The sequence below is a fragment of the Carassius gibelio genome, chromosome A2, assembly GCF_023724105.1.
Source record: "Carassius gibelio isolate Cgi1373 ecotype wild population from Czech Republic chromosome A2, carGib1.2-hapl.c, whole genome shotgun sequence".
NCBI lineage: Eukaryota > Metazoa > Chordata > Actinopteri > Cypriniformes > Cyprinidae > Carassius > Carassius gibelio.
Window position 1 is genome coordinate 9891576 of NC_068372.1, and position 26797 is coordinate 9918372.

General features: G+C 38.6%; 2 protein-coding genes across 11 annotated transcripts in view; one reads left to right on the plus strand and one right to left on the minus strand.

Moving 5' to 3' along the window:
• Window positions 1-12402, minus strand: part of LOC128022373 (E3 ubiquitin-protein ligase mib1) — a 63883-nt gene extending 51481 nt beyond the window's left edge. For 7 of the 8 annotated variants that reach the window (XR_008185911.1, XM_052609909.1, XM_052609892.1 and 4 more), the window contains exons 1-5: window positions 11156-12392; window positions 10781-10952; window positions 9114-9243; window positions 5523-5627; window positions 3582-3648 (exon numbers count right to left, since the gene is read on the minus strand). Coding sequence is in view for 7 of the 8 variants with exons in the window: in XM_052609909.1 (XP_052465869.1) it covers window positions 3582-3648; window positions 5523-5627; window positions 9114-9243; window positions 10781-10952; window positions 11156-11384 (703 nt within the window). In the remaining variant the exon portion in view is untranslated. Of the gene's footprint in view, window positions 1-3581; window positions 3649-5522; window positions 5628-9113; window positions 9244-10780; window positions 10953-11155 lie in introns of all 8 variants that reach the window. The other variant, XM_052609875.1, reaches the window with a different exon arrangement.
• A 3468-nt stretch (window positions 12403-15870) lies between these two features.
• On the plus strand, window positions 15871-26370 carry LOC128022402 (ATP-dependent zinc metalloprotease YME1L1). Of its 3 annotated transcripts, none has more exons than XM_052609936.1 (18): window positions 15871-16055; window positions 17083-17208; window positions 17407-17587; window positions 17914-18006; window positions 18122-18228; window positions 18540-18690; window positions 18935-19018; window positions 19299-19472; window positions 20228-20380; window positions 20520-20652; window positions 20764-20826; window positions 20991-21103; window positions 21239-21394; window positions 21997-22148; window positions 22324-22450; window positions 22674-22747; window positions 23162-23248; window positions 25317-26370. In XM_052609936.1, exons 1-18 carry the CDS (start codon window positions 16023-16025, stop codon window positions 25458-25460), a joined length of 2151 nt encoding a protein of 716 aa, XP_052465896.1. In that variant the 5' UTR covers window positions 15871-16022; the 3' UTR covers window positions 25461-26370. The 3 variants fall into 3 exon arrangements, with proteins under 3 accessions (XP_052465896.1, XP_052465905.1, XP_052465916.1); XM_052609945.1 differs by having other exon boundaries at window positions 19320-19472; XM_052609956.1 differs by having other exon boundaries at window positions 17914-17982.
• Window positions 26371-26797: the final 427 nt, after the last annotated feature.

Here is a 26797-nt window from a genome sequence, read left to right on the forward strand (position 1 = left end):
CAATTTGATGCACCTGTAAATGTGCTAATAAAAACAGGGCTTGCACAGATATTATACAAAACAATTCCAGGACTTTCAATGACTTATGTATTATTTTGGGGAGTTTAAGGACCATAATCAGGCCAGTGGTTCAAAATTTCACTTGCCCAGCTAACATTTTCACTGACATTTAAACAGTCATTAATAAAATAAGAACAAACAAAGTGGCTGTGTGCGAGTACCGATTTTAATTTTCTTTTGCTTCTTGCACTTGGTTTAACACTGCTTGAAATGTTTAAACTGACAAGGCTTTAAGCACCTTGTAAATATACACGGAACAAAAATAAACAACACTTTTGTTTTTGCCCCCATTTTTCATGAGGCGAACTCACTCATGTACACAAATCACCTATTTTTCTCAAATATTGTTCACAAATCTGTCTAAATCGATGTTAGTGATAGGGCTGTGTGATTTGGGGAAAATATGTAATTGTGACTTTTTTGACAGATATTGCGATTGCGATTTGATTTGCGATTTTAATTTTGCTAATATTTAATTTCAGCTTAATATTGTCAATAGTGTGCAGCACAGTATGGGCATCGTTACCCTGCTGAAAAAAACAACAGAAACAATCACAGAAATTATTATGGTTTCCATTAAAACAGTTACAAAATTACTTTTTGTAGTGTATTTTGGGCATTATTCCCATAGGAATAGTTTTTCTATTGTTTCCCATCTGACAGATTTCATCCCACCAATAGAATCCATCAAACACAAGTAGACACCATTATAGCTTACATTAAAGCCTAATATCCCATTATAACCCCTTACATCCATGACAATTTCTATTGTGTTTTGGGAGGGGTTCCATTTTTATATTTTTTATTTTTTTAGCAGGGAATATATTATAATTGTATTACTACTTTTATAGAATTTACTTAATTATTGAATTTCAAAGGAAAGATTTGTTTACTTTGTGTAAATAAAGAACTGTATTACTTTATAATAGTCAATTATTGAAGTATTACATAGGTTACATAAGCCCCTTTCACACTGCACGTCGGACCCGGCATATTGCCGGAACATTGCCGGGTCGCCTTCTGTGTGAAAGCAACCAGGTCCCGGGATTGATTCCGTCATTGAACCCGGGTCGGGGACCTAGTAACATTGGGTTCGACCCGGGACGAGCGCTGTGTGAAAAAAAGCCAGATCTAACGCCGTGTCGAAGTGATGACGCGCGTTATCGCACGACTCTTTTATCGGCTGATTTGAAGGAAGGTCAACGTTCGCGACGAAAAAATATGTGCAAACTGTAACGAAGCAGAGATCAGTTTGTTCCTCACTTTTCGCGCTGATGCCGAGATCGTTCGCTTGCTTCAGTGAAAGTATAACGTGCCTAGCGTTGTCGACTCATACATTACACTCTGATGTCACGTGTCGTTACGGGATCTTTACGGGTTGTGTGTGAAAGCACGCACATATCCTGGGTTATCACTGGCAGTGTGAAATTGCAAAATCTAGTGACCCGGGAACAATTGCCAGAACACTTTACCCGTGTATTTGCTGGTATGGCAGTGTGAAAGGGACTATAGGCTGATTTATAAATTTTTTTAAGTATTTGGGATTTTTAAGAACTAGAGGAAAATGTGCTGAATGTTTCATTTCATCCAAGAGAAATTAGCAAAGCAGTTAGACTGAATTTACACTTGTTTTAAAAGCGGAGCCAGTCAGGTTGCACGCGTGCATAAAGTCTCATCCATATTGGCAGATGCGCTCGTGGAGACGTGTGGCACGGAGCCGCGCGTGAGTATAACCGAACATTACAAGACAAGCTGCGTGTGTGCGGCAGGTTTAAATGGCTCCTCCGTGAGACACGACAGTGATGAGCGAGTATGAGAATCATTCAGAGACACAGGCTGTGTGTGAGCTCTTCTGAATTGGAAATCGCAAACATGCATTATAAATATATATATAAAACACACAGACACACACATGATTTTTTTGATCGAAACATCTTCTAACTGGATCGTTGTAGCACTGTTTATGGTGCTTTCTACATCGGTGTTGATGAGAATAACACCTCAGATTTATTTGGCTTTAAACTACATAAAGAGACCTGATTTGTACTGGAGAACTCTGCGCTGAATGACACAATGTCATTTATCCAGTGTGTTTGAGTTTATTAAACATTACGCTCCAAACACCTCTTAATCACACAGAATAATGCAAGTGGGCATTTTTAATTGTTTATTTATTTTTGTAATCGCTGCTTTGAACAATTATGTAATTGTGGCATCCATAATTGTAATCGCGATTAGAAATTGGATCAATTGTGCAGCCCTTGATGAATGGCACATGGGTCTTAGGATCTTGTCACAGTATCTCATACAGTATACGCATGCCCATACCATAAACCCACCACCACAGGTCACTCGATCCACAACGCTGACATCAGCAAAGCGATATGCTTTACAAGCTGGTCTGCCATCTGCCCTGTACAGTGAAAACCAGGATTCATCCGTGAAGAGAACACTCTCCAAAGTGCCGGACGCCATCGAAACTGAGCATGTGCCCACTCAAGTCAGTTACGATGACGGACTGAAGTCAGGTGGAGACCCTGATGAGTACGACGAGCAGCAGATGAGCTTCCAAATATGGTTACTTATAGTTTGTGCAGAAATTCTTTGATTATGCAAACCCATTGTTGCAGCATCTGTCTGGGTGGCTGATCTCAGACGATCTTGGAGGTGAAGATGCTGGATGTGGAGGTCCTGGGCTGGTGTGGTTACATGTTGGCATGTGATTGTGAGGCCGGTTGGATGTACTGCCAAATTCTCTGAAACGCTTTTGAAAACGGCTTACGGTAGAGAAATTAACATTCAATTCACGGGCAACAGCTCTGGTGGACATTCCTACAGTCAGCATGCCAATTGCACACTCACTCAAAACTTGCGACATCTGTGGCATTGTGTGGTAAAACTGCACATTTTAGAGTGGTCTTTTATTGTGGCCAGCCTAAGGCACACCTGTGCAATAACCACGCTGTCTAACCATCATCTTGATATGCCACACCTGAGAAGTGGATGGATCATCTCAGCAAAGGAGAAGTGCTCACTTACACAGATTTAGATGGATTTGTGAACAATATTTGAGAGAAATAGGCCTTGTGTGTACATAGAAGAAGTCTTAGATATTTTGAGTTTAGCTCATAAAAAATAAGGGCAAAAACAATAGTGTTTTATATGCATTTTTCTGCATTGTAATGCATTTTTGTAGAGTAAAGCCCTGATAGCCCTTGCTCATTGAGTATGGGGCAGTGAACTCTGTGTAGGACCTGAATAGAACCTTATTGTAATGGTTTGGGTAGCAAAGAGCAAGTTATGAATTGGGGCCAAAAGAGCTTTTAAACAGGAATGTGTCATTGTAGCCATGTATGTCTAAAGATCAGCCTGACTATACCATCTAGTGCTGACACCTAGTGGATGCATATTATTCAATACACTCTGTTAAAATGCAGTAGAGGACTTCACTTGACCTTCTATAAATCAAATATGTTCATGTAAAATATTATTAGTCTACTAGTATAGCATGGAAAACTTACCCAAAACTGGACAGTGGTCTCGGTAAAAAGTGCCACCTTTGGCATCTTGCACACACTTCAAATCAGACTAAAAAAGAAAAAAAGACAATTAATTATAACAGATTTGTAAAAAAAAAAAAAATATATATATATATATATATATATATATATATATATATATATATATATATATTAGGGGTGTAACGATACGCGTATTCGTATTGAACCGTTCGGTGCGACGCTTTCGGTTCGGTACGCGGTACGCATTATGTATACCGAACGGTTCGTTGGAGTAATTAATTATATTTGAAAAAAAAAAAAGAGAGAGAGAAAGAAATATAATGATATGCGTTCAACAAGGTAGCCCAATAACCCAAACAACGTAACAGGCAACGCCCCTGACACTCCCGAAGAAGAAAAAAACACCATCTTATATGTTTATGTTAGGCTACTCAGCAGGCGCTCGCTCACTCAGTACACGCTGAAGGCTCGTTGCAAAATAGCCAATGCGTTTAACAGACTAGAAATGAGAAGATCCTCCAATAACCAACAGGTCTGGTGTTTGGGTGCACTTTGGATTCCCTTTAAGCTGTAATGGTGATGGCAAGAGAGTGGTGGATAAAAATACAACGGTATGTCGCATCTGCAACATGACAGGGTAACGTTACACCAGCGGGATTACAAAAAAAAAAAAAAAAAAAAAAAACAGCGGGAATATCTGGGATATATGCGTCAGTACTATCTGGGAAAAGACGAAAAAAAGGAGAAACATGCACGCAGCAAACTATCCCTGCAGCATTTAGAAACTATAGCTTACAGGGAATCCAACCCAAACACCAGACCTGTTGGTTATTTTAGGATCTTATATTTCTGGTCTGTTAAATGCATTAGACATTTTGCAACGAGCCTTCAGCGCGTGCTGAGTGAGCGAGCGCCTTAGGGGCCGTTCACATATCGTGCCTAAAAACGCATGGAAAACGCTAAGCGCGTCTTTCTCCTCCTTTCCAAAGCGCTCGGGCAGAAGCGCTCATGAGGCGTCTGTCTTTGCTAAGCAACAATGACGTGCTCTCTCCATGAGACGCGGAAATTTCAGCGAAGGATAAATGGATTTGCAGCTCTAAAAATCGCTTGCAGTAGCTCTGCTACTGAATTTATTTCAAAATTGCAATCCATATACAACTATGATCAGCTGTTCCTTCATCTTGGCTGAGCTCTCAACGTTGTTACGGGAAAGGATGAAGCTGATTGGTTGGTTCTTGTCACATGACCCGCGGTGCGCTTGTGGCATTCTGAAAAGTTGAGATGTTTTTACATTTTGCTGTATCTAAAACGTATCGAACCGAACCGAACCGAACCGTGACATCAGTGTATCGTATCGAACCGAACCGTGAATTTTGTGAACCGTTACACCCCTAATATATATATATATATATATATATATATATATATATATATATATATAAAATCACAGTGCATCTAAACAGCAAAACTGATAGTTGTCTGCATTTCCTTCTCTTTATCCAAATCTAATTAATAATTCCAGTGGCAGATGGCTGCGCACACCCTCCAGATATATTGCAATCACAGACAAAAGCCATTGCCCAACCATGAAATGATTGGCTGAAATACAGACATCGCAGAATGTCAAACAGCCAATCAACTTCAATAACTGAGGCACACTTTCTGCAGACAACACCCCCTGCTTTCCTTGCCTTTGGTCTTCATTTTGAATCTCGCTCTCTTTTAAAGAGACAGAAAGGGAAACAATTTATTTTATCATGCAGATAGCTCATCCAGCTGCCCCTCACAATGGCTGCCCTGCACATGCCTCTTATAAAGAAGCCCAGCTTCTGGGATGACTAGTCTGTGTGTGGTGAAGTGCATGTGTAGGGGTGTGGGTAGCAACACAAATGCCGGTTAACTGCAGTCTTTTGTTTATGTGGGGGGGGGGGGGGGGCTTACCATGCCCTCGAATCCCACTCTGTAGAGGTTCTTGGCTCCGTTGTCCCAGAGGACATAGGCTGCGCTGTGGGGGCTGGCAGCACTCCAGTCCTGGATCTCTGTCACCTGAAACATATAAGGATGATGAGGGAGAGCAAAGAGAAGAAGAACTGATACAGACAAGACAAGAAATTCACAGACTTGGTGAACATCCTTCACTAAGTCATATAACTAAAGCACTCTACAGTCTGATTATTTCAACTTACAAAAACAATATTCAAAAGAGTTTAAGGACCGTGGACATCCCAATAAAGCTAATGTGAAAATAATGTAGGCTAAGTTCTGTTCAATAGCCCAATCACTTTTTTTTTTTTTTGCTTTTTAATCTTTTTTGTTTGTTTGCACACATTGTTAAAGGTTTTCAGCTACAAAACACAATGTAGCGTAATTTTCAAGCTTATTGTGTATAATAAGCAATAAATATTGCTGAAAAATAACGTCTGTCTTATTAAACTTAATTTAAATAAACGAATATTCGAATATTCTTTTTTTTGTGAGCTCAAATATTCGAATGTGATATTTGCGGAAAACGCCCATCCCTACATTTTACTTCATTGACTGTTTCCTATCCCGGCATGGAGACTGCTGAACCCGCCTCTTTAAATGTTTTTTTGGTTTTCGTTGTTGTATTTTAAAACAAAATTGCAAATGGTCTCAATTTACATTATGGCATTAAAAAAAAAAGATCCCAAACGTTAACTGTGGGGCGTATGGATGTGCTGCGCAGTAAGTTAACCGCTTCAATTTGCATTCCATTTATGTTTGATTGACTATTTTATTTTATTAATGAACAGACTGTTGTGTAAGTTTGAATTGCTCAAATATGTGGGAGGGGTGCACACGAGGTGCCGGCGCAATCAAACAAATGAATCATAAAAAAGAAAAAATGTATATAATTTTTGCACACACAATAAAAACAGAAGATCTGTGCTTTTGTAAAACAAAGCAAATAAACAGAATGTGCATTGTCACCCTTTCCTTTTCGTGAACTTGTTTATGGAGTGCCATGCCTAACTTCTGTTTTAAATCTGGTATCTTAAGTCAGATATATTTTTATTTTATGCCTATTACTTGTATAGGCTATCAATTTTCCTTAAAGCATCCCGTATTGTCCCAGGGCTTGCCCTAGGATGCTCATAGTTGTTGCATCACTGTTTAGAGACATTCATTGAATGCTCTGGGAAAAGGTTTTGTCAGTTTGTCACAACACCTTTTAATTGCTGTTTTGAATCCAGCAATTATTTGTTTACAAATTATAAGTTCTGATTTTGAGAAGTGTGCTACAAAAGCTTTGATTATTAAAGGGATAATTAGTTAGTTGGAAAATGTTACATTGCGACCATGATTTTGGATGCTGTTCGAGCCCATATAACCCACATTAACGCAGCTTTGTTCTGGTTTGCTGGTTGGTCACAAATTTCCACATATTCAATCATTTTTCGGCAATGTTTCTTTTCCTAAAAACTCACAATCTAACCCTTAAATACTGCAGGTTTATTTTATTGTCATGCACTTTTTAATCGTGAATTCAGGCGTTTCGCATCTCTTATTTTTGCACGAAAGAGATCGGTTAGTTTAATGTAGTTCTGTGGGTCACCATTGTGCTGGAGTAGAGCCTGTGCTTCATTTAAAGAGCCACACAGATGGGAATTCAAAAATTACCTGTATTACAGTGTATGATGTAGCTGTCCATCAGTGTAAACAATGTGCAAAGTAATTCAACCAAAAAGTACACGATTTATAAAGTTATTGGCTTCTAAAGTCAGGAGTCGACTCTGAATCGCTGAAACGAGTCGTTATAGATTTCAAATCTTTTGTCTATCTCTATGTACGTCACTAGGAACACTTTGCATAATAATCTCCGCCTACCGTCTTGAGAGAAACGGAACTCTGACCTGCCCCACCCCCAAACACAGGCGCTCTGGTTGGTGTGAGAGCATCATGTCGAGGAGACAGTGTGTTTTTCATTGTAAAGGCAAGTTTGTTTTATTTTCACTGCCAAAGAATGAAGATCAGAAGAACCAATGGCTAAAATTCATTTTTACCACAATACCAGAGCAGTTACTTTACAACAAATCCCTTTTGTTGTGTTCACAACATTTCACTAATGACTGCTTTTCTAATCTCGGTGAGTTCAAGGCGGGATTTTCAAAGCTTTTGGCCATAAAAGAGGGTTCATTACCAACTTTATTTGGACCAACGAGCATCTCTGAATCACAACGCGAAGTATGATTATGAAGTTATGTGTTTGTTTTCTCCCGAGCGTCTTATCAGTATGTGTGCTGTCTGCAGCCTGTCTACGCTGATCTTCATTTACAAACACGTCATTAAAATGAAGTGCAACTCCGTGAATACTCAACGAAGAGATATGAGAGAGATATCTATAGAAAGCTTGACATGTCTACTTTAAAACCAAACAAGTGCTGCTGAAACAAACAACGCAATGTCCGTTTTTTTTCCTTCATTATATCTAATGTGACCACAACCCAGTGCTGAACGCGCTATTCAGATTCAAACTAAAGTGCGCGGCTTGAATACGCCCACACAGAAGAAAAAGCAGCAAGACTGTTATAGTATTTTATTTTACTGTTTTCTTCGCGATGAGAGGAATAAGACAATTCACCCCAAAAAAAATGCTAACACATTGTTTACCGTGAAGTTGTGTGCGGAACAACCAATCAAAAGTGACTATGTCAGTTGACCAATCATAACACAATATGCTACCGAAAGGTGGGGTTTAAGGAAAATGAATCTTTTGAACAGCTTCGCGCGAACCGTTTGGGGATCTCTGAGAATTGAGGTAATTTTAAAATGATATTTTGACAAAATGACAATGTTTTTTAAGCTTGGATGGATTTAAACCTGTTGTACAGGACTTATAAACATTGATAGGAAGCTTAGAATTTTCATCTTACTGGCTCTTTAAGGATGTGCCACAAACGTTCTTCTGAATGTTCTTCTGCTTTATTGAAAGGCAGGAACTGTTGAGTTGCTGATACAGTGATGATCTTTGTTAAGTACTTCAAGCACTGCAACGATTTGAGTTGAAGTCATGTTTTGAGTTTCTTTACTATTACACATTAAGTTTTTCCAGTAAAAAAAAAAAAAAAAAATAGAAAAAAAGAAACATTCCATCTCAGTGGACTAAATTCTCAACTGTAGTTAATTTATTGATTTACATTTACATTACATTTATTCATTTAGCTGACGCTTTTATCCAAAGCGACTTACAATTGCTATATATGTCAGAGGTCGCACGCCTCTGGAGCAACTAGAGGTTAAGTGTCTTGCTCAGGGACACATTGGTGTCGCACAGTAGATTCGAACCCAGGTCTCTCCGACCAATGGCATGCGTCTTATCCCCTGCGCCATCACCACCCCGATTTGAATTGCTGTATTTACTGTACAATTGTAATTACTGATTTACAGTACTTTGGTAAATGTACAGTCTTATTGGCAACCAAATTTGCCAGCAGGTTACTGTGAATGCTTTTAATCTACCAAATGATAAGTAAAGAAAATCAAGAATAACCAAACATGTCGAGGCACTACCTTCCCTCTTCTTCCATTCCCGCCATCCTGATCCTCCCACTGCCAATCCACTCCTCGCACCACCCGTCCTCCTGCAAAGATGCCCCGGGCGCTGATCTTCTTTGACTTGCGACGAGATTCCAAAAGAACTCTGTGCAAACACATAAAAGTATGTTATGAGGTGCAGTGGTAACGTCCTGCAATGCTCTAGCTAACAAACAAGATTTCATTGTAGGTTTGTATTTTATAATGTTTAACTCAAATTTCTTTGAATCTCAAGTGTAACCTGAAACCTTCAGAATAAAAAAAGGATAATCCTGGATCAATTTTAAATCAATTATTGTTTGTTTCTAGAAGAGAACCCTGTCTCCCATCTGGAAGCTGCCCCGTGCTGAACCACAGCAGACAGTTTCTGATCCTCCAGCTTAGCTGACATGTGTTCATTGTTATTCTCTATGTGCCCCTAACTAACTGCAAAAAGTTCCCTCAATACAAAAAAACACATTGCATATTGCAAATAATTTTTAGGTTATGCATGCTGTGTTTGACATTGTAAACTTCAGTAAAAAAAACTCTAAAATACAAAACAGAAACAAACAAATAATAAGTATCTTGTGCGCAGAATGATCATATGCATCCTAAAGCAGCTGGAAACCACAGCACGAGACAGCAACTGCCAAAAGAAACACCCAGAAAAAAAGACTGACTTTAGCCCCTTTCACACTGCATGCTGGTCCCGGAAAATTGCCGTGCGAACGCAAACACGTCCTGGGATTGAATACGGGATCAATCCCGGGTTGGGGACCTAGTAACATTGACGGGTTCAGTCCCAAAAGTCAGAACTAATGCCGTAAAGGGTGTGTCATAGTGATGACGCACGATATTGTGTGACTTACCGGGTGTTTTGAAAGCAGATCAACATTCGCGACGAAAAAAATATGTGCAAAGTGTAATGAATCAGAGATCAGTTAGCTCCTCACTACCCGCGCTGAAACTGAGATCATTCGCAACTTAAGTGAAAGTTAACATGCCTAGCATTTTCGACTCATACATTACATGTAACATTCTGATGTCACGTGTCTTTACGGGACCTTTACGGGTTGTGTGAGAACGCACCCAAAAATTCCAGGTAATCACTGGCAGTGTGGAAGGAGCAAAATCTAGCGACCTGGGAACAAATGCCGGGACACACTAGCCATGTATTATTAGCCCCTTTCAGCGTGCTTTCACACACGACTAGTAAAGGTCTTATAACGACACGTGACATCAGTGTGTGACATGTAATGTACGAGTTTGTTCAAAAGAAATTTGACCAGATTTAATTTGCATCATACACGTTCATATTGGGTAGACATGACAGATAGAGTACAATGTCCCAAAAAAAAAAAAAACAAGACCAATGGGCCACCTTCATGCACTATGTAATTCAAACCTAAAGTAGCTTGTTTTTAGATTGATGTCCCACATTGATAGACATGGTTACCAATGATGCAAACTGCTCTGTACTATTAAAGGCTGGAATTCCCACTAAACTCCAGGCAGTGGAAGAGTGGTCTACCTTTCACTGGGCAACAACAGTCTGTAACTGAAGAAAATATTGCATGCTGGGTCTGAAACTGGCCAGAGAAGCTACCTCATCCACAGATGGAATAATGCCAAGGAGCCAAGACCACAGGGAAGAAACTCACCTCTCACTTCCAGGAGTGGTGATGCGGTAGAACCTGTGACGCAGGTGATGCTTATCGCCATGGTAACAGGTGGTGCAGAGATCATAGTTGGTGCACTCTGCACACTTCCATCGGATCCCAATGATGGGCTGCTGTCGACAGGTGTCACACATTGTGCCATCATGCTTGATTCCTGTAACATGGTAATTACACGCATGAGACACAGAAGTTGATTCCACCCAGTGTGCCAACTACAGATAACTCTATTATATATCTGCTCAATTATATAAGTGTATATATGTACATAGAGACACACACATACACAGATATATCAAAGTCTCAAGACCTAAATGTTAATTAATAAAATCTAACTAGCACTTGGTGAAGGAGTCTCACCTGTGGGCGCACTGTCGAGAATCCTCACGTCATAAGCTCCGGAGCAGCGGTAATTGGCGGCGGTGCCGTTGTCCCACACAACCACCACCTCCTCCGGGCTCTCAAAACTCCTGACAGTGCCGACGTGCCCTTCTCCTCCGTCCTGTTTACCCCACTTCCAGTCAGGCCCGCGGATAACTCGAGCACCCACGCCTTCCATCATGACTCTGTTATTCCTACCGGTGGTCATTTACAAGCAAATGTTGCAATATAAGTCACTTTTAGCTAGCCGTTAAGCCAGCTCAGAAAACGTGAGGTCCTAAATTAACTGATTCGTCCCGTCTTACATCTAGGTCAATGGCAAGTGAATGAGGGTCATTTAGCAGTTAATACAATTAACTGTATATTGATATCCTAACGACAGCATTTAACTGTGGGGTTTTCAGAATTGCTTAAGTTGGCGACAAATAAATGTAACTTAATGGGCAAGTCGTTTTCTTGAAATAGCTCTTACGGAGTCGAGTTAGCAAATTTACGTTGTAATTTCATTTATTCTGGACACAATGTTATGGTAAATGTGTTTACGTTTCTAGCAAAGGCCGGTTAGCTGGTCTAGGCTAACCAGCCATAGCTAACCTTCCTAAAGTTCTAGGCTGTTACTTGACGCAAGCAAAATTCCTTTCAAACTTTAGATTTAAATAAAAAAAAAACAACCTTCGTTTTAATCTTGAGATGTAAAAATGGTTTGCGAACTTCGCCGTGCGATTCACAAGCGATCAACAGATGGTTCAACTTCGCGCGACGCGATTCACAATGTCTGTGTGAGCTTGTGTAACGTTACGCGAAAAGCTTCTGCAACAATCAGCTCCAGCTTCCAATGCATTTAAGCCACTTTCATCAAAGCGTCCCCGTTTTTTAATAAGTGACAGCGTAATGTCTGAATGAACGCCTGCAGATGAAGTAACCGCTGTTCTTCATGCCCGAAACAAACGCATCTGGATCTGTAAACAGCAGCCACATCGCCACGGATGAGGAGACCTTTGTTAGTGCTTTCCAAAGAATCCCACCAGCAGAACTAATTATATCCTTGCCAAAGAAGATTCGGAGATAATTTCTGATATATATCCTTAAAGCCAACCTTTAAGCCCAAGTACTATCAAAGAATTGGGGCAAATGCTTGAGTATTTCTTGAGAAATGTTTCATTGAGGTGCAACTCAGGGCGAACGCGTCGCCATTATTGTCAATCAGAGCTCGAGCCAGCGGAGGTGGGACTGTGTTTGGGATCCAAGCAGATCCCGTGGCGTAAAATTACGTCACGTCAGGGTTTAAAGTGAGCAGAGCCCAAACACAAAATAATTTGCGGAATCCGGGTGTATTATTTGTCTTCATATATATATATATATATATATATATATATATATATATATATATATATATATATATATATATATATATATATATAATTAATATATATATATAATGTTTTTAATACATATTAAACCAAAGTTATTATTAATTATTTATAATAAATAAAGATTTAATAAAACTGAAATTTAATTAGTTGTATTTTTTATGTTTGTTTTATAAATACAATATTTATACATTACTTACGTTTTTATTTATGTTTTATGTTTAATTTCTGAAGGTTTGGGCCTTCATTCTTCTCAAACTAATAAAAGTAGTGAACAGGTTCTGCAGCACTGAGATGACTATTAAGACCTCAGTGTTACAGTATATGTTTTTTTGTTGTTGTTGTTTTTTGTTTGTTTTGCCATAAGGGTTGCCATTAATTGCCATTGTTTTGTTCAAATATTATTGTTTTTGCAATTGTCTTGGATGTTTCAGTTGTTGTTCACTGCAGATCCTGTGTATGTAGTCTTAGTAGAAGCAATTGGTATACTAGACAATGATTGGCTTTTTTTATAGGTTTTGGTTTTTGAAAGGTTTGTTTCTTTTATCGATTCGGTTCACTCACTTTGTGTCAGTTACTGACTCTTGGGCAAACTTGGTTTCTCCGAAATACTGGAGCCTTATTGGATAATGTTCTTGTAGCTGCACAAACAAATGGCATTTCAGTCATCGGAACCGTTTGCTTAATGCCATTTCATTAAAAATTTTCTCTTTCAGCATGAAGACTCTGAGCTAAGAAATAAGAAGCCTACTACTGACTGTAGAAGAGCCCTTACAGCGGAAAGATGCTTCAGATGATCAGGGCTTCTACCCTGTGGCCATCTGGTGAAGTTTAAGAGCAATTTGTTGCAAAATGTCAAGCCACAAGCATAGCCCCTGCAGGGCACCCCTGCATGCCTTGAATGAGCACTGTGAGTGTGACACTCGTCTGGGCTGCTTCTGAAGCAGTACTCCTCGGGATGGACTGTTCTTGTTGTGAGAGACCCCTTACGCTCTCCCATTTCCTTCCTGCCAGGAAACAAAACAGAGTCAGAGGGCTCTGCAGAAGGGTTCAATTGAATTCACGCCAGCATAGATACTCCATACCTCACATACCTGCAGGAGAGGATTTCCTGAAGATCATTGCTCGACAACATCCTCTTTTAGGACAAGTAGTCTGGTCTCTTTTAAAGGATCCAAAGAGATGTTGTCAATGACTCCAAGTCATCAGCGGCTTCTGATGCAGAGGAATAGTCTTACTCCATGGAGTCACTCGACCCCTTCCACCCAGAAAATCAGGTGAAGCCAGGTCCAGTGTGGACAGCAATCTAATTCAAGCTCATCTTCTGCATCCTCACCAAGGCCTTTGAAGAGCTCAGCTTAAAGTGGTCAGCCCCAGAAGAACCCGCCGACAGCCACCTCAATGAATGGTTCCTGCCAGGGCACCGCCAGCAAGCCCCAAGAGATCTGAACCATTCATGAAGAACTTACCAAGTTGTGGCTTGCTCCTTATTTGGTCTGCATGAATTTTTCTGCCTTTGCTGCCTCCACCTCCATTGCATTTCTGCTCACCCATGGGCCTGGAATGGAAAGCCTAGGCTGTTCACCCCTCTGATCCCAGCCTTCCTCAACACAGTCTGACAAGAGGTCTTATCAGGATCACCTAAGCAATGTTTTTTCATACGTGAAATATGTCAAGTTTGCAGCATAGACTTTTTAAAATACGTCCAATAGCCAAAGGGCACTTTTCATCTTTACAATAGAATGAGTGTCAGTCCCAATGTTTAAAAAAAAAAAAAAGTATTATGTAGCCTCAACACAGCTTTACCTTCTAACATGAAAATGACCCAAAGCACACAGCAAAACTGACCACACAGTGGTTAAAGGAGAAAAAGTAATGTCCTTGCATGGCTTAGTCAGAGCCCTTAAAACTACATTGAAATGTGGAATGACTTTAAGACTGCAGTTCACAAACAGTCAGCATCAGATTTAACTGAACTTCAGCAGTTGAAAAGAAGAGTGGGCAAATATTGCAAAGTCTAGAGAGACATATCTCAACAGACTAAAGCAAAACTTGGTTCAACAAAGTACTGACACAAGTGAGTGATCCTTTTTCCAACGTTAGATTTCCAACATCCTTTTTTTTCCTGACACGTTGCTGTTATATATTTCATTTGGATGTTATAAGTTGCACTGATTAAATACAGCCGGATAAAACAAAAACGGTGTCCATCTTCATTTCAGGTTGTAAAGCAACGAAATGTGAATCAGATTTTTTTTTTCATTTAGTACTGCCCTTCAGAATCTACAGAAGATGCTAACAAAATAATAACAATTTACTTTGATCATCATTTTCACACAGTCCACACCCTCCAACTCTTAATGCATTGTGTCTGAGCATCTCTGAATGTTTACACCCTTAATAGCTGTATATGAGTCCATCAGTTGTCCTCAGTGTGAACAGATGGATTTCAAAATCATACACATAATGCTCTTTTATTGATTTTGATTGCTTCCATTGTCCTTGTTTGTAAGTCGCTTTGGTAATACATGATCTGTATACATTGATATTCATTTAAAATAAATGATTTATAATAATTCTTCAACTAAAATTGCTTGTGTTTAATTGATTAATAATAATATGAATCATATAATGATTATATAAATCATATAAAATAACTCTGCTTCATGGTAAAGGCCCCAGGACTTGGATTGATAGAAATGTTTTGCGATTCTATGAAGGTAATTTAATGCCTAAAAAATTTGTATACACAGGGTAAGAGTTGTGGAAGTGTACATAAGACTGTAAGCTTTAATTAAATTTGCATGCGCAAGAGAAGCTTTGTAAATGTGAAAATTGCGTTTCAAGCATAAGAAAAAAAAAATATTTGCAGCATTTTACTGTTATTTGTAAGTGTTATTCATGTATTGTGAAACTGCAGCTTCATTCTAATCCTAAATAAATATGATCTGCATTCTTCTGGCTTCCATTTTCCCTGCTTACACTCACGTTGTTTTTGTTAAAATATGGTCAAAAGTACAGCAAGCCTATGAACAGTGATTGGCAAGTGAAACAACAGTTTAAAGAAATGTCTTTTTTTTTTCATTAACATGAAGCTGCAGTTTCACACGTAACAGTAAAATGCTGCAAGTATTTTTTCTTACGTTTGAAAACGCGATTTACACATTTACAAAGCATCTCTTGCGCATGGAAATATAATTTACGCTTACAGTCTTTATGTACACTTTCACAACTCCTACTCTGCGTATGCAAATCTTTTGGGCATTAAATTACCTTCATACAATCAGCTATTACATACTATTAAGGACTTTTATTTTGTCATCCTCTATGCCGGATGTTGTAGATGGATATATTGATGAGTCTTCGCGGTGTTAATACTAGTTTAGCAGAATAGGAGACTTTTGGAGCGCATTACATGTAACTCCAAGTTCATAAAATCCCACTGTCTTCAAGAGTTTGTCATCAACTGTTCGGAAATGTTTTCTCTTTCGACTTCCCTTCAACCACAGGTATTAAAATCGGGTTTCATAATTTAACATGTACGCAGGCTAGCTGGTTAGCTAGCATATATAATAAGCAGCACTTTAATCTTACATTTTGAGCGAATTGTTTTTGAACGTCATGTGGAAAAGTCGATGTCATGTTATTAGTTTAGTCCATGTTATAAATCACTTGATTGCAGTGTTATATTGACGGTTTGTGTTTGTAAAAATGCAGTTTGAATACATTGAAATGCGTAATGTAAATGTGTGTAATGAATCACAACAGAATGTTTTTTGATTATTTAATCCACCACAGTGTTTCAAGTGTGCATAATTCTTTATTATATTTAACAGCCTCAGTTTTAATAGCTGACTTAAATGTCATTGACATTTTGCTAAGAAGATGTTCATAGTAGAGGTCGACCGATGGTGGATTTGACCGATACCGATTAATAAACGAACAGTTAAAAAATGGATAGTTTTTAAATGGATACTCGTTCATTGATTTATGTTAACAGAAGCAACTTCAGAATTTAAAAATGACCAACTTTAAATATCTACACAAAGGCCATAACATTGAAATGACATATTATGGATATTATATGTATGCTCTCACACTTTAAATGGTTCTATTCTAGAACACTTTATGATTATGTAATCAAAATATGGCAGTCACGCATCTGGAAAAAAAATGATGTGACCAGCTGGAGATAAACTAATACAAATAGATGGTAATAATTGTGACATTAAACATTTGGGTCAGACTTGTGTGTGTTTTGGTAACATTGTTTTAGCCATTTGAGGTGCCGCTGATGCTCACGTCTTCTCAGTCTTAAAAGCAAACGGCTAATCTTTAATTACTTAGTAATGATAAGATATCCTAAATACTAAATAATGATATCCTAAATACAGACTGACATCAAATAATATATTCATGCTACTTACATCATTTAAAAAAAATCCAGTTGGTAATGAAAATATTTTTCATTTGTGAATTTTTTTCTCTCTCTCTTTTCACTTATGAAATACTTGGTTTTTCTGTTCATCTTTTCAGGTAACAGTCCAGTTGAGTCACCTCATCAATGCCCTGCACTCTCTGAAGGGTTCAGTGAGCAGCAATACTTCAGTCAACCACAAACACAGAGAGAACATACCAGAACAAGATCTGAACTGCACAGAGGTATTTGCATTCATCTGTACACTGATAAATACTGTACATAGCCTTCCCTTTGTCCTCTTCAGTCATTTTCTTCCATGGAAATGTGGTTCTAAAATTGAGCAGTTGAATGTTAGCAGCTTTCAAATAAATGATGCTGTCCTGAATCCTAACCATTTTTTTCCTTCTTAAATTCTGCATCTGTGGTGTTGTGCTGGGAAGCCATCACTGACCCTCAGGGATTTAGGTTTGACAGATCTCGGGGTCGGCCAGCTAGATGAGCTGGTGCAGAAGCTTCTGCCCTGTGCTACTCCACAGGAGTCGCTCTCACAACTGAGGAGTGTGCCAAATATCTGGAGGACGTCCCATCTTTCCTCAGATTCATTCTTTCACAACAAACATGGTGAGACACAAAGATATTCTTGAGCCAATGACAGCAATCATAACCGTTGTTAACTGTACTGTTCCTTTAGCACTTCTAGGCGTTTTCCTGTTCCAAAAAGAAATCAATGTAAAATGCACATTTGTGAATGAGACAACTTAAATATGTTTTTTGTTACCAATAGACCTAAAAGGAATTTTTAAGACCTTTTATGTGCCGTTGCATTCATGCACTCAACAGTTCACACAATAGTTTACTGCTGCAGATGTCATTGTAATCTTGATTGTGTAGCTTTCTCATGTTGTAAGAGGTATTCACTCTTTATCTTAATCTGTTTTCCTTTTCAGGGTTTTCAAGAATGGGAGGTGTTACTCCGGTGTTCTGCAAGCAGAACAAGTCACCTCTCCTAACATTATGTACAGATCTCAAATATTTGCCATGTAAAGTGTGAAGTATTTTATTCAGTTGTCACTCAGTAAACAGGCAACTTCTTTTGACATGATCTGTGTTTTTTTTCCATCTGATATTCATCAAATATTGATCTTTTATTTTCAGTGACGGTCCCAAATCGAGGCTTTAAAACCCTGTCTAGAACACGCCGTCTACAGGGAGGCATTGACAGTAGAGTGGAGCCTGAGGGATATACACCGTCATTTATGAAGGTCGCCCGTACTGTAATGCAGCACTTTATTTTAAATAATGTTAACCTAATATAGTGTTTATTTACTTAAAACACAAAGAGATGTTTCACCAAAAAATGAGAATTGACATCATTTACTCTCACTCATGTCCTTCCAAACCTGTTTGACTTTATATTCTGTGGAACACAAAACAAGATATTTTAATTATTTAACTAGATAAGACTCATTTCCTTCTGAAACTGATGATTTTTGTGCAAGGGCATTGTTCAGCAGCCCACAGAAAACATTATATAGACTATCTTTAATGTTATTTATGTTTTTTTGTTAATCAGGGTTTCCTTACTCGAGACAAAGGGCCAGATGTTGAAACGTTGGACAAGCTTCTTCAAAACAAAAACATTCCTGATGGTCAGCATGATGCTTTTAAGACTGGTTTTGCAGAAGGATTCCTAAAAGCTCAGGCCCTAACACAGAGAACCCAAGGCAAGTCAACTATGGGCTTTCAGTTGACAAAAGCTCCATAAAACCATTTTTTACGAGTTTTGAAAATAATGTGGTCTACCAGGTCTAGTACCTTTATACAGTACTGTAATTACTGCAGGTTTTCACAGCCCTGTTTCTACATCGATTAAGGTCTATTGTGAATTGAATGGTGAAAGTCTCGCAACATATTATGATTTATTCTTGTTTTTCTTTTTCTTTTCTTTTTTTAATACATCTCCATTAGAATCATTGAGGAGGACGCGACTGATACTATTGGTGCTTTTGCTGTTGGGCTTATATGGACTCTCAAAAACTCCTTTCTTATCAGGTAAATATTATATACAGTCTTCTGCATGTTTGATTTGTCTCACTAAATTCAGTATAGCTTATGCCCTGTGTCATGTCTAGTAGTGTAAATATAATATCTGAATCATTGGTGAAAGGTTTGGCTTGGTTTGAAAACCAATCATGCTCTCTTGGCTGGTTTGCCTCTTTTATGCCTTTTTTGTGGCTTTGGAAAAGCTCTGTGTAGTGCTCTGTGTGTGGGTGTGTGTGTGTGTGTGTGTGTGTGTGTGTGTGAAGTATAATGTGAACTATAATTCGGACAGTGCGATTCCGAACCACATCAGGCCTGGACTCAGCAGTGGACCCTGTCCAGATGAAGAATGTCACCTTTGAGCATGTGAAGGGTGCGGAGGAGGCCAAGAATGAGCTGCAGGAGGTGGTGGAGTTCCTCCGGAACCCACAGAAGTTCACTGTTTTGGGAGGAAAGCTGCCTAAAGGCAAGAACACACATCTACTGAAAGGCTCCAAGCCAGAACCATTTAAATGAATAGTTAAACCTAAATTCTGTTTGCTCACCCTCATATTCTACCAAACCTTTATGACTTTTTTCTTTTGTGGAATACATTTTTATTTCTATTTTGGTTTGCTTTTCATACAAAGCCTTTGTGAGTACTTGCAATATAATGGGGCAGGGTTTTTTTATTTTATTTTTTGCATTTTTGGAGTTTGACAGATGTGCTCATTATATATGACTTTATATGACTATATATATATATATATATATATATATATATATATCATATCATGGTACAACAATTTGATAATTTGTTGCTTTGGAAAACATGATTATTATCAGATAACATTAACAGTTAAAGTGCTCACGAGTTACGTTACAAAGTCAAGGATGGACTACTTTTAAACTTCATTTTAATTTGTCATTTTTAAAAAAAAGTATTAATTTATGCTTAATGCAGATTCGGTACATTTGTATTTTCAGGGTTGAAGTAAATTGAAAATGAGTGCTCTTATCTTTTATTATGTCAATATCAACAGTCATGCACAGATGTGGATGAGTAAATAAGGAGTGATTTTTTTTTTTTCCTTTGAGTAGAAGAGTAAAGTAAAATCATGTTTGTAATTTTGACAAAATTCCACATAGATTCTATTTGGCAGCTTTAGATTTTAGATTTAGCTTTAGATTTATTCATTTTTTTTTTTTTTTTTACATATTCATGTTATTTATTATTTGCAGGAGTCTTGTTGGTTGGGCCTCCAGGTACAGGAAAGACCCTGTTGGCCCGTGCTGTGGCAGGTGAGGCAGACGTGCCATTCTACTACGCATCTGGCTCCGAGTTTGATGAGATGTTTGTTGGCGTCGGTGCCAGTCGAATCAGAAACCTTTTTAGTAAGTACCTCGCTTGCACAGTTCCATTCCAAATAATAATTCAAAGACAAGTGTTTATAGATAATGCCATACTATCTGCCTAATTCTGAAGCCAAAAGAGTGAATGTATTAAAGCAGTTCTCCTGCATTTGTCCTGTAGGGGAAGCTAAAGGTAACGCTCCTTGTGTTATCTTCATTGATGAGCTGGATAGTGTTGGAGGAAAGAGGATCGAGTCCCCTATGCACCCCTATTCTAGACAGACAATCAATCAGCTTCTAGCAGAGATGGATGGGTGAGCTATGCTACTCAAAGTGACTCCATTGCAGCTTTTGACTGCACTCATTGTTTGAGTGAAAAGGTTTGTTAGTTTCCTTGGCTAACTTTTGGTGTTTAACATATGCAGGTTCAAGCCAAATGAAGGCGTCATCATAATTGGAGCAACAAACTTCCCTGAAGCTTTGGATAAGTACGTAGATTGCATTTCAAACATCTAAAGACGAAAGCCTGCTTGTTTAACAGAACATCAAATTATAATACAATGAGTGCAACTGAGGTTGTTAGTTAAAGTTTCTTCGCATTTTTTTCTATAATGTTTCTGATTGGTCAGGAAATCTGAATTTTGTTCTCCAGTGCTCTTATCCGGCCAGGCCGCTTTGATATGCAGGTCACTGTCCCCATACCAGATGTGAAGGGCCGCACTGAAATCATCAAGTGGTACCTTAAAAACATTAAAGTCGACTCTGGTAAGTGCTCTTTTATAAATTCATTTTCAAATGTACGTATTCGATTCTGAACTGTTAATTTTGAAAGGTATAATAGTAATTGTACAGCAAGTAAAGTAATTGTTCTTAAGGTTTATTGTATTTTCTGGTCACTAGCTGTGGAGGCAGGGGTCATTGCTAGAGGAACGGTGGGGTTCTCTGGAGCCGAGCTGGAGAATCTTGTTAATCAGGCTGCGCTGAAGGCAGCTGTGGATGGGAAAGACATGGTGACCATGAAGGATTTGGAGTTTGCTAAGGACAAAATACTGATGGGTAGGTACTTCTAACTTAAAATAAAACTTTGTTCCTCATATTAGACTATACAACCTCTACATTTTCATAATGATGCACCAAAATGAATTTTTGGCACAATCAAAAATTAAGTTTTAGTTATTAAATTTGGGCAACTGGGTCACTGAGCTCTGTATGTGGTGTACCCTAGGGCTGCTCGATATTGGGAAAAAATGACATTGCGATATTTTATTTTTCTGCGATATGAAATCTAATCTTATTTTTTCTTACAAACAAAAATGGGGTGAGCATTTACATTCACATTTTAAATGATTTAAACATCGACACCATCGTGTCAATTGATTAATATGCACGAGGGAGAGAGAGTGTGACGAGTGGGGCGGGGCCGAGAGTGTGACGAGTGGGGCGGGGCCGAGAGACGTGGGAACAGAGCGAGGCCGTTGGAGTGATTGGAGATGAACACCTGCTCGACCCACCGGTCACAGAGAGCAAGACAGCGCTCGTGTTGTTTGAACTGAAAAATCTTAATTTATTTTTTGCTGGTTCGATTGAATGTTTTCATTTTGTCAGTTGCTGAATTGTTGGTGCATCACTTGTTTTCCGTTCACTTCCCCCCTCTGCAGGGCCAGAACGCAGGAGTGCAGAGATTGATACGAGGAATAAAGAGATCACAGCGTACCACGAGTCAGGCCACGCTATTATTGCATACTACACCAAAGACGCCATGCCCATAAATAAAGCCACTATCATGCCGAGAGGGCCAACTTTAGGCCATGTGAGTACATTTTTAATTCATTATGAGTATGTCTACTTTGAAAGGGCTCATCTATTCAGTTTGGGTTGAAATTGTAAAGTCAGAATATTTTAGAGTTGTGAGCTGCATGTTTATTTTTCAAGAGAGAGACGGTCAGGCTTAATAGTGCCAGTGTTTTTGTTCTCTTCTTTATTAGGTGTCCATGCTCCCAGAGAATGACCGCTGGAGTGAAACTCGTGGTCAACTTCTGGCCCAGATGGACATCAGCATGGGCGGCCGAGTGGCTGAGGAGCTCATCTTTGGCAGTGAGAATATCACCACTGGTATGTTGTGGTGTCATTCAAATTGTTTGTGTATTATGTTAAATGAAAGACTATACTGTTATATCATAGAGTGACCTGGCTGTAAGTATGAATGTTTGTTGTACATCGCATTTGTCAAAAATGTGAGAGTACACTGCATGAATAGTAAGTGTAACAAAATTATGCTTATCGCTTATTTCTGTTTTTCATCTGTGTAATGTTTTGTTTTGTTTTGTTCACATAGGAGCATCAAGTGATTTTGACAGCGCTACAAAAATAGCCAAAATGATGGTGACCAGATTTGGCATGAGTGAAAAGGTTTGTCATATTTAGCAGATTGTCTTCGTGCACTGAAAATACGTGTGTGTGTGGGTATATATGAATATTATTTTCAGATTTAAAAAAAGTTGGTTGTATTCAAACTTATTGAATGCCAAATATCATGAACTCATATTTTTTATGCATAAAGACCGGTTTTCTGTTGTGGAAGGAAAAATATTAAGCAGGAAATAAACGTTATTTGCTAATTTAAATAATTTACTTAATTTGTCACTGTACTTAACTAAACTATTTCACATTTCATATGGCACATGAGTTTCCATGACAGTCAGGATTCGATGGAAAACAAGGCAACTTGCTGGGTTTTGAATAAGAGCTTTTGAGAAGACCCTTGACAGAGCTCTTGATTCTTTATTTAATTATTGTCTCTTTTTTTTTTTGTTGTTGTCCTAGTTGGGGGTCATGACATATGCTGACCTCACCAAGCAGAGCCCAGAAACTCAGGCAGCCATTGAAAATGAAGTCAGGACACTTCTGAGGGTAAACTTTGTTCTGATCTAATTCTATTCTGAAATCAGTACTATAAACATTGCATTTTTAAGCATTCAACAGCCTGCTGTTAAAGGGTTAGTTCGCACAAAAATGAATATTAGCCCATAAATTACTCACCCTCAAGTCATCCTAGGTGTATATGACTTTCTTCTTTCAGATGAATTCAGTCAGAGTTATATTAAAAAGTGTCTTTGATCTTTCAAGCTGTTTAATGCCACTCAGCGGGTGTTGCAGTGCATCAGTCCAAAAGAAGTGACATAAAAAGTGTCTCACACAGCTCTGGGGGGTGAATAAAGGCCTCTTTTAGCAAATGAATGCATTTTTGTTAGAATAGTAATAAATTTAATAATCAATTTTATGTAGCTTGTGCTCACTGTTGTAAACATAAGCTGTTCCGGGCGGATGATGTATGAGGTCGGCTTTGTGCATTCGCATCTCAGAAGTGGGGGAAGCGCAGCGGAGAGATCAAAACAGAACAACAGTCACTAATTAGAAGTACAAAACGAGGATTTGTAAAGAAGAAGATAAGAGGATTTCAATACAAGCCAAGAGGAGACTGGTTTTCCTTTGCAAAAGTAAAGAAACTTTGCTTCCTTTGCTCTTGTTAACAAACGTTGGTTTCACGAGACTCAGCAGCACATGCGCAGCACCGACCTCATACGTCATTCCCCCGGAATTGCTTCTGTGTACAACTGTTGGCACAAGCTACATTGAAGTGATTAATATGTTTTGTATATACATATTTTTCTTACAAAAAAAGCATGGATTCGCTGCAGCCGTGACACTTAAAAAAAAAAAAAAAAAAAAAATTTTATAATGGATGGGTGCTTTTTATTCAATTTCTTTTGTACTGAAGCACTACAACACCCACTAGCCGCCTTTCCTCTGTCGGGCCAGTGCTTAAAACGTTCCGAGGCCAGAATAGTGCTGTGTTTCCACCGTCGTGCCAGAAGCTCCGCTGCGCTTCACTAAAATCCACCCTTTACACGTCTCTCAGGAACCACGTCATGCAACCCCATCATTTCAACAAAGAGAAGTTTGTCAGAAAACTAATCAGAATTAAGTCCTTGGAACTAGCACGATCACAAAGCAAACACGATAAAAGCGGCCGTTTGTTTGAATGCTTTGTTAAATATTTAAATCCAAAACCATCAGTGTTTTACTATAATAAGTGATACATCATAATTAATTAATTGATCAGGTTTAAAAATTAGTCACACAGAAATAAACATTATGAACAGCCTGCTTATTCCGTCGAGACTGTTTGTTTATTTGTAGTCACAGTAGCCTATATACATCACATAGGCTACGTGGAGCTAAACTCTCGACAAAAGACTTGTGACTGATAAAATGAATAATATTATTCTGATCGAGCATAAGAAGCTGACGTCTGATTTCTTCAAGCGGTCATATTTACCATGTTTACTATGGTAATGTTAATGCTTAGCATGCATAGTCTTTTGCATTGCTTATAAATATTTCTGCCTTGTATGGTGATTTATAATCCACATCGGATGAAGTTATTTCAAATATTCGCTGCTGACTGAAAGTGAGTTTTGAGCTCAACTTATTTTAAACAGTTTTTAATGCTGGTGTTATAGCTTTATGAAATGGTCCGCGGGGCTGACACTCTCCAGACACGGAAAATCCACCTTTGTTCATAACCACTCCTCTAGCCCCTGCTGGCCCGCTTTGGCCCAAGGTTTTCATCGGGCCAGGAAACCCGGGCCATTGGTCCAGAGGAGGCCACTACAAGGCACGATCAAGCATAAGAAGTGACAGTGGAAACACGACTGGCCTTGGCACGCACTAGCACACCCGCTTTAGCCCCGACAGTGGAAACGCGGCTATTGAGTGTCATTAAACAGCTTGATTGATCAAAGACAGTTTTTTATATAACTCCGACTGGATTCATCTGAAAGAACACAGTCATATACACCTAGGATGGCTTGAGGGCTAATTTTCATTTTTGGGTGAACTAACCCTTTAACATTACTTGATACCAGTTACAAATTTGTCCAGATTTTGGCTCACAAATGTGTTTGAATGCTCCTAGGATTCCTATGAGCGTGCTAAAGTGATCCTGAAGTCTCGTGCTAAGGAACACAAAAATCTTGCCGAGGCTTTACTCCAGTATGAAACATTGGATGCCAAAGAGATCAAGCTGGTCTTAGAGGGAAAGCCAATAGGCAGCAGATGAGGGCTCACCAGGACCTTCAGGCAACAGGGAAAGGACAATGAAACTCTAAAACACATGAATGTACATATGCAACCAAGAGCTTGGTAGGCCAACACTCACCATGGGTAAAGATGTATTTTTTCCTGAGCCACATCTCTTAAATTAGTTTCAGTTTCACATGCTTGGGATTTTCTTCCAAATAAATTGTTCATATGAGAATTCAACTCATTTAGTATCCATTTAAGTCTTTTTCTGTACCATTGACCTTATGTGCTGCCTTATTTGAAGTGGAGCATAAGCTAATTTTGAAAAAATCATTGAGCTGTAAGCACCAGTGCAGTTTACTATAAAGTCAGGAACAAATTGCTGTTAAATGATTCTGACACGATTTTCTGAGCCATGCTGAGCATATATTTCATGGTGACCTTTGAGAAATGTAAGGGAATATATTTTTCACTGAGTGACTGTGGAATGTATCGAAGCACTTTGGTACTGGGACATTTATGTTTGTTTGTGTGATACATATCATAACATCAGCTTGTGAACAATGCTGCTTCAAAAAGTTTTAGTCACAGTAAGTCAATATATCAGGACCCCAATATGTTGTTAGATGAACCTTCCAACAAGAAATTCCAAGTTTCCCAGTGATCAGTGAACTCCTGTAGTTGGAGCTCTATTCCTGCTCTTTCATGAATCATTAAGACTAAATGTAATGTTCATTTAAATTTGATATTTGATCATAATTTCTCTGGTTCCAGTGGCTACGCTGGGTTTATTCAGCTTTATTCTACACATTATTTATTCATGTACAGTAGCTCTCCATTTATGAGTTTACCTTGTCTCCATGTATGTTTGCCTTTTACCCAAGCTCGTTTTAGTTGTGTGTATATACAGTATATATTTATAATCAATAAAATAAAAAATTACTGTATTGTGTATTCGATTGATTTGTAATTTAAAACAATTTTTCTTTTGATGCCGTTGCACACAAATAGGAGTTGAACTTAATAAAGGAAACACAACTGCATACTGTATTTTTCGGACTATAAGTCGCACCTGAGTATAAGTCGCATCGGTCCAAAAATACGTCATGATGAGGAAAACAAACATATATAAGTCTCACTGGACTATAAGTCGCATTTATTTAGAACCAAGAACCAAGAGAAAACATTACCGTCTCCAGCCGCCAGAGGGCGCTCTATGTTTTCAGTGGTATTACTCTCACGGCTGTAGATGGTAATGATTTCTCTTGTTTCATTTCTCTTAGTTCATTTCTATTGGTTCATGTCAAATTAATTTTTGATAAGTCGCACCTGACTATAAGTCGCAGGAGCAGCCAAACTATCAAAAAAGTGTGA

Bases quoted from the DNA above. Each gene is read 5' to 3' on its own strand.
- LOC128022402 (XM_052609936.1), top strand. From the start codon at position 16,023: ATGTTTTCTCTTTCGACTTCCCTTCAACCACAG. The intron at 17,209-17,406 runs GTATTTGCATTC...TGTGCTGGGAAG, and splicing joins AAGATCTGAACTGCACAGAG to CCATCACTGACCCTCAGGGA. The intron at 19,019-19,298 runs GTAAATATTATA...TAATTCGGACAG, and splicing joins AAAAACTCCTTTCTTATCAG to TGCGATTCCGAACCACATCA.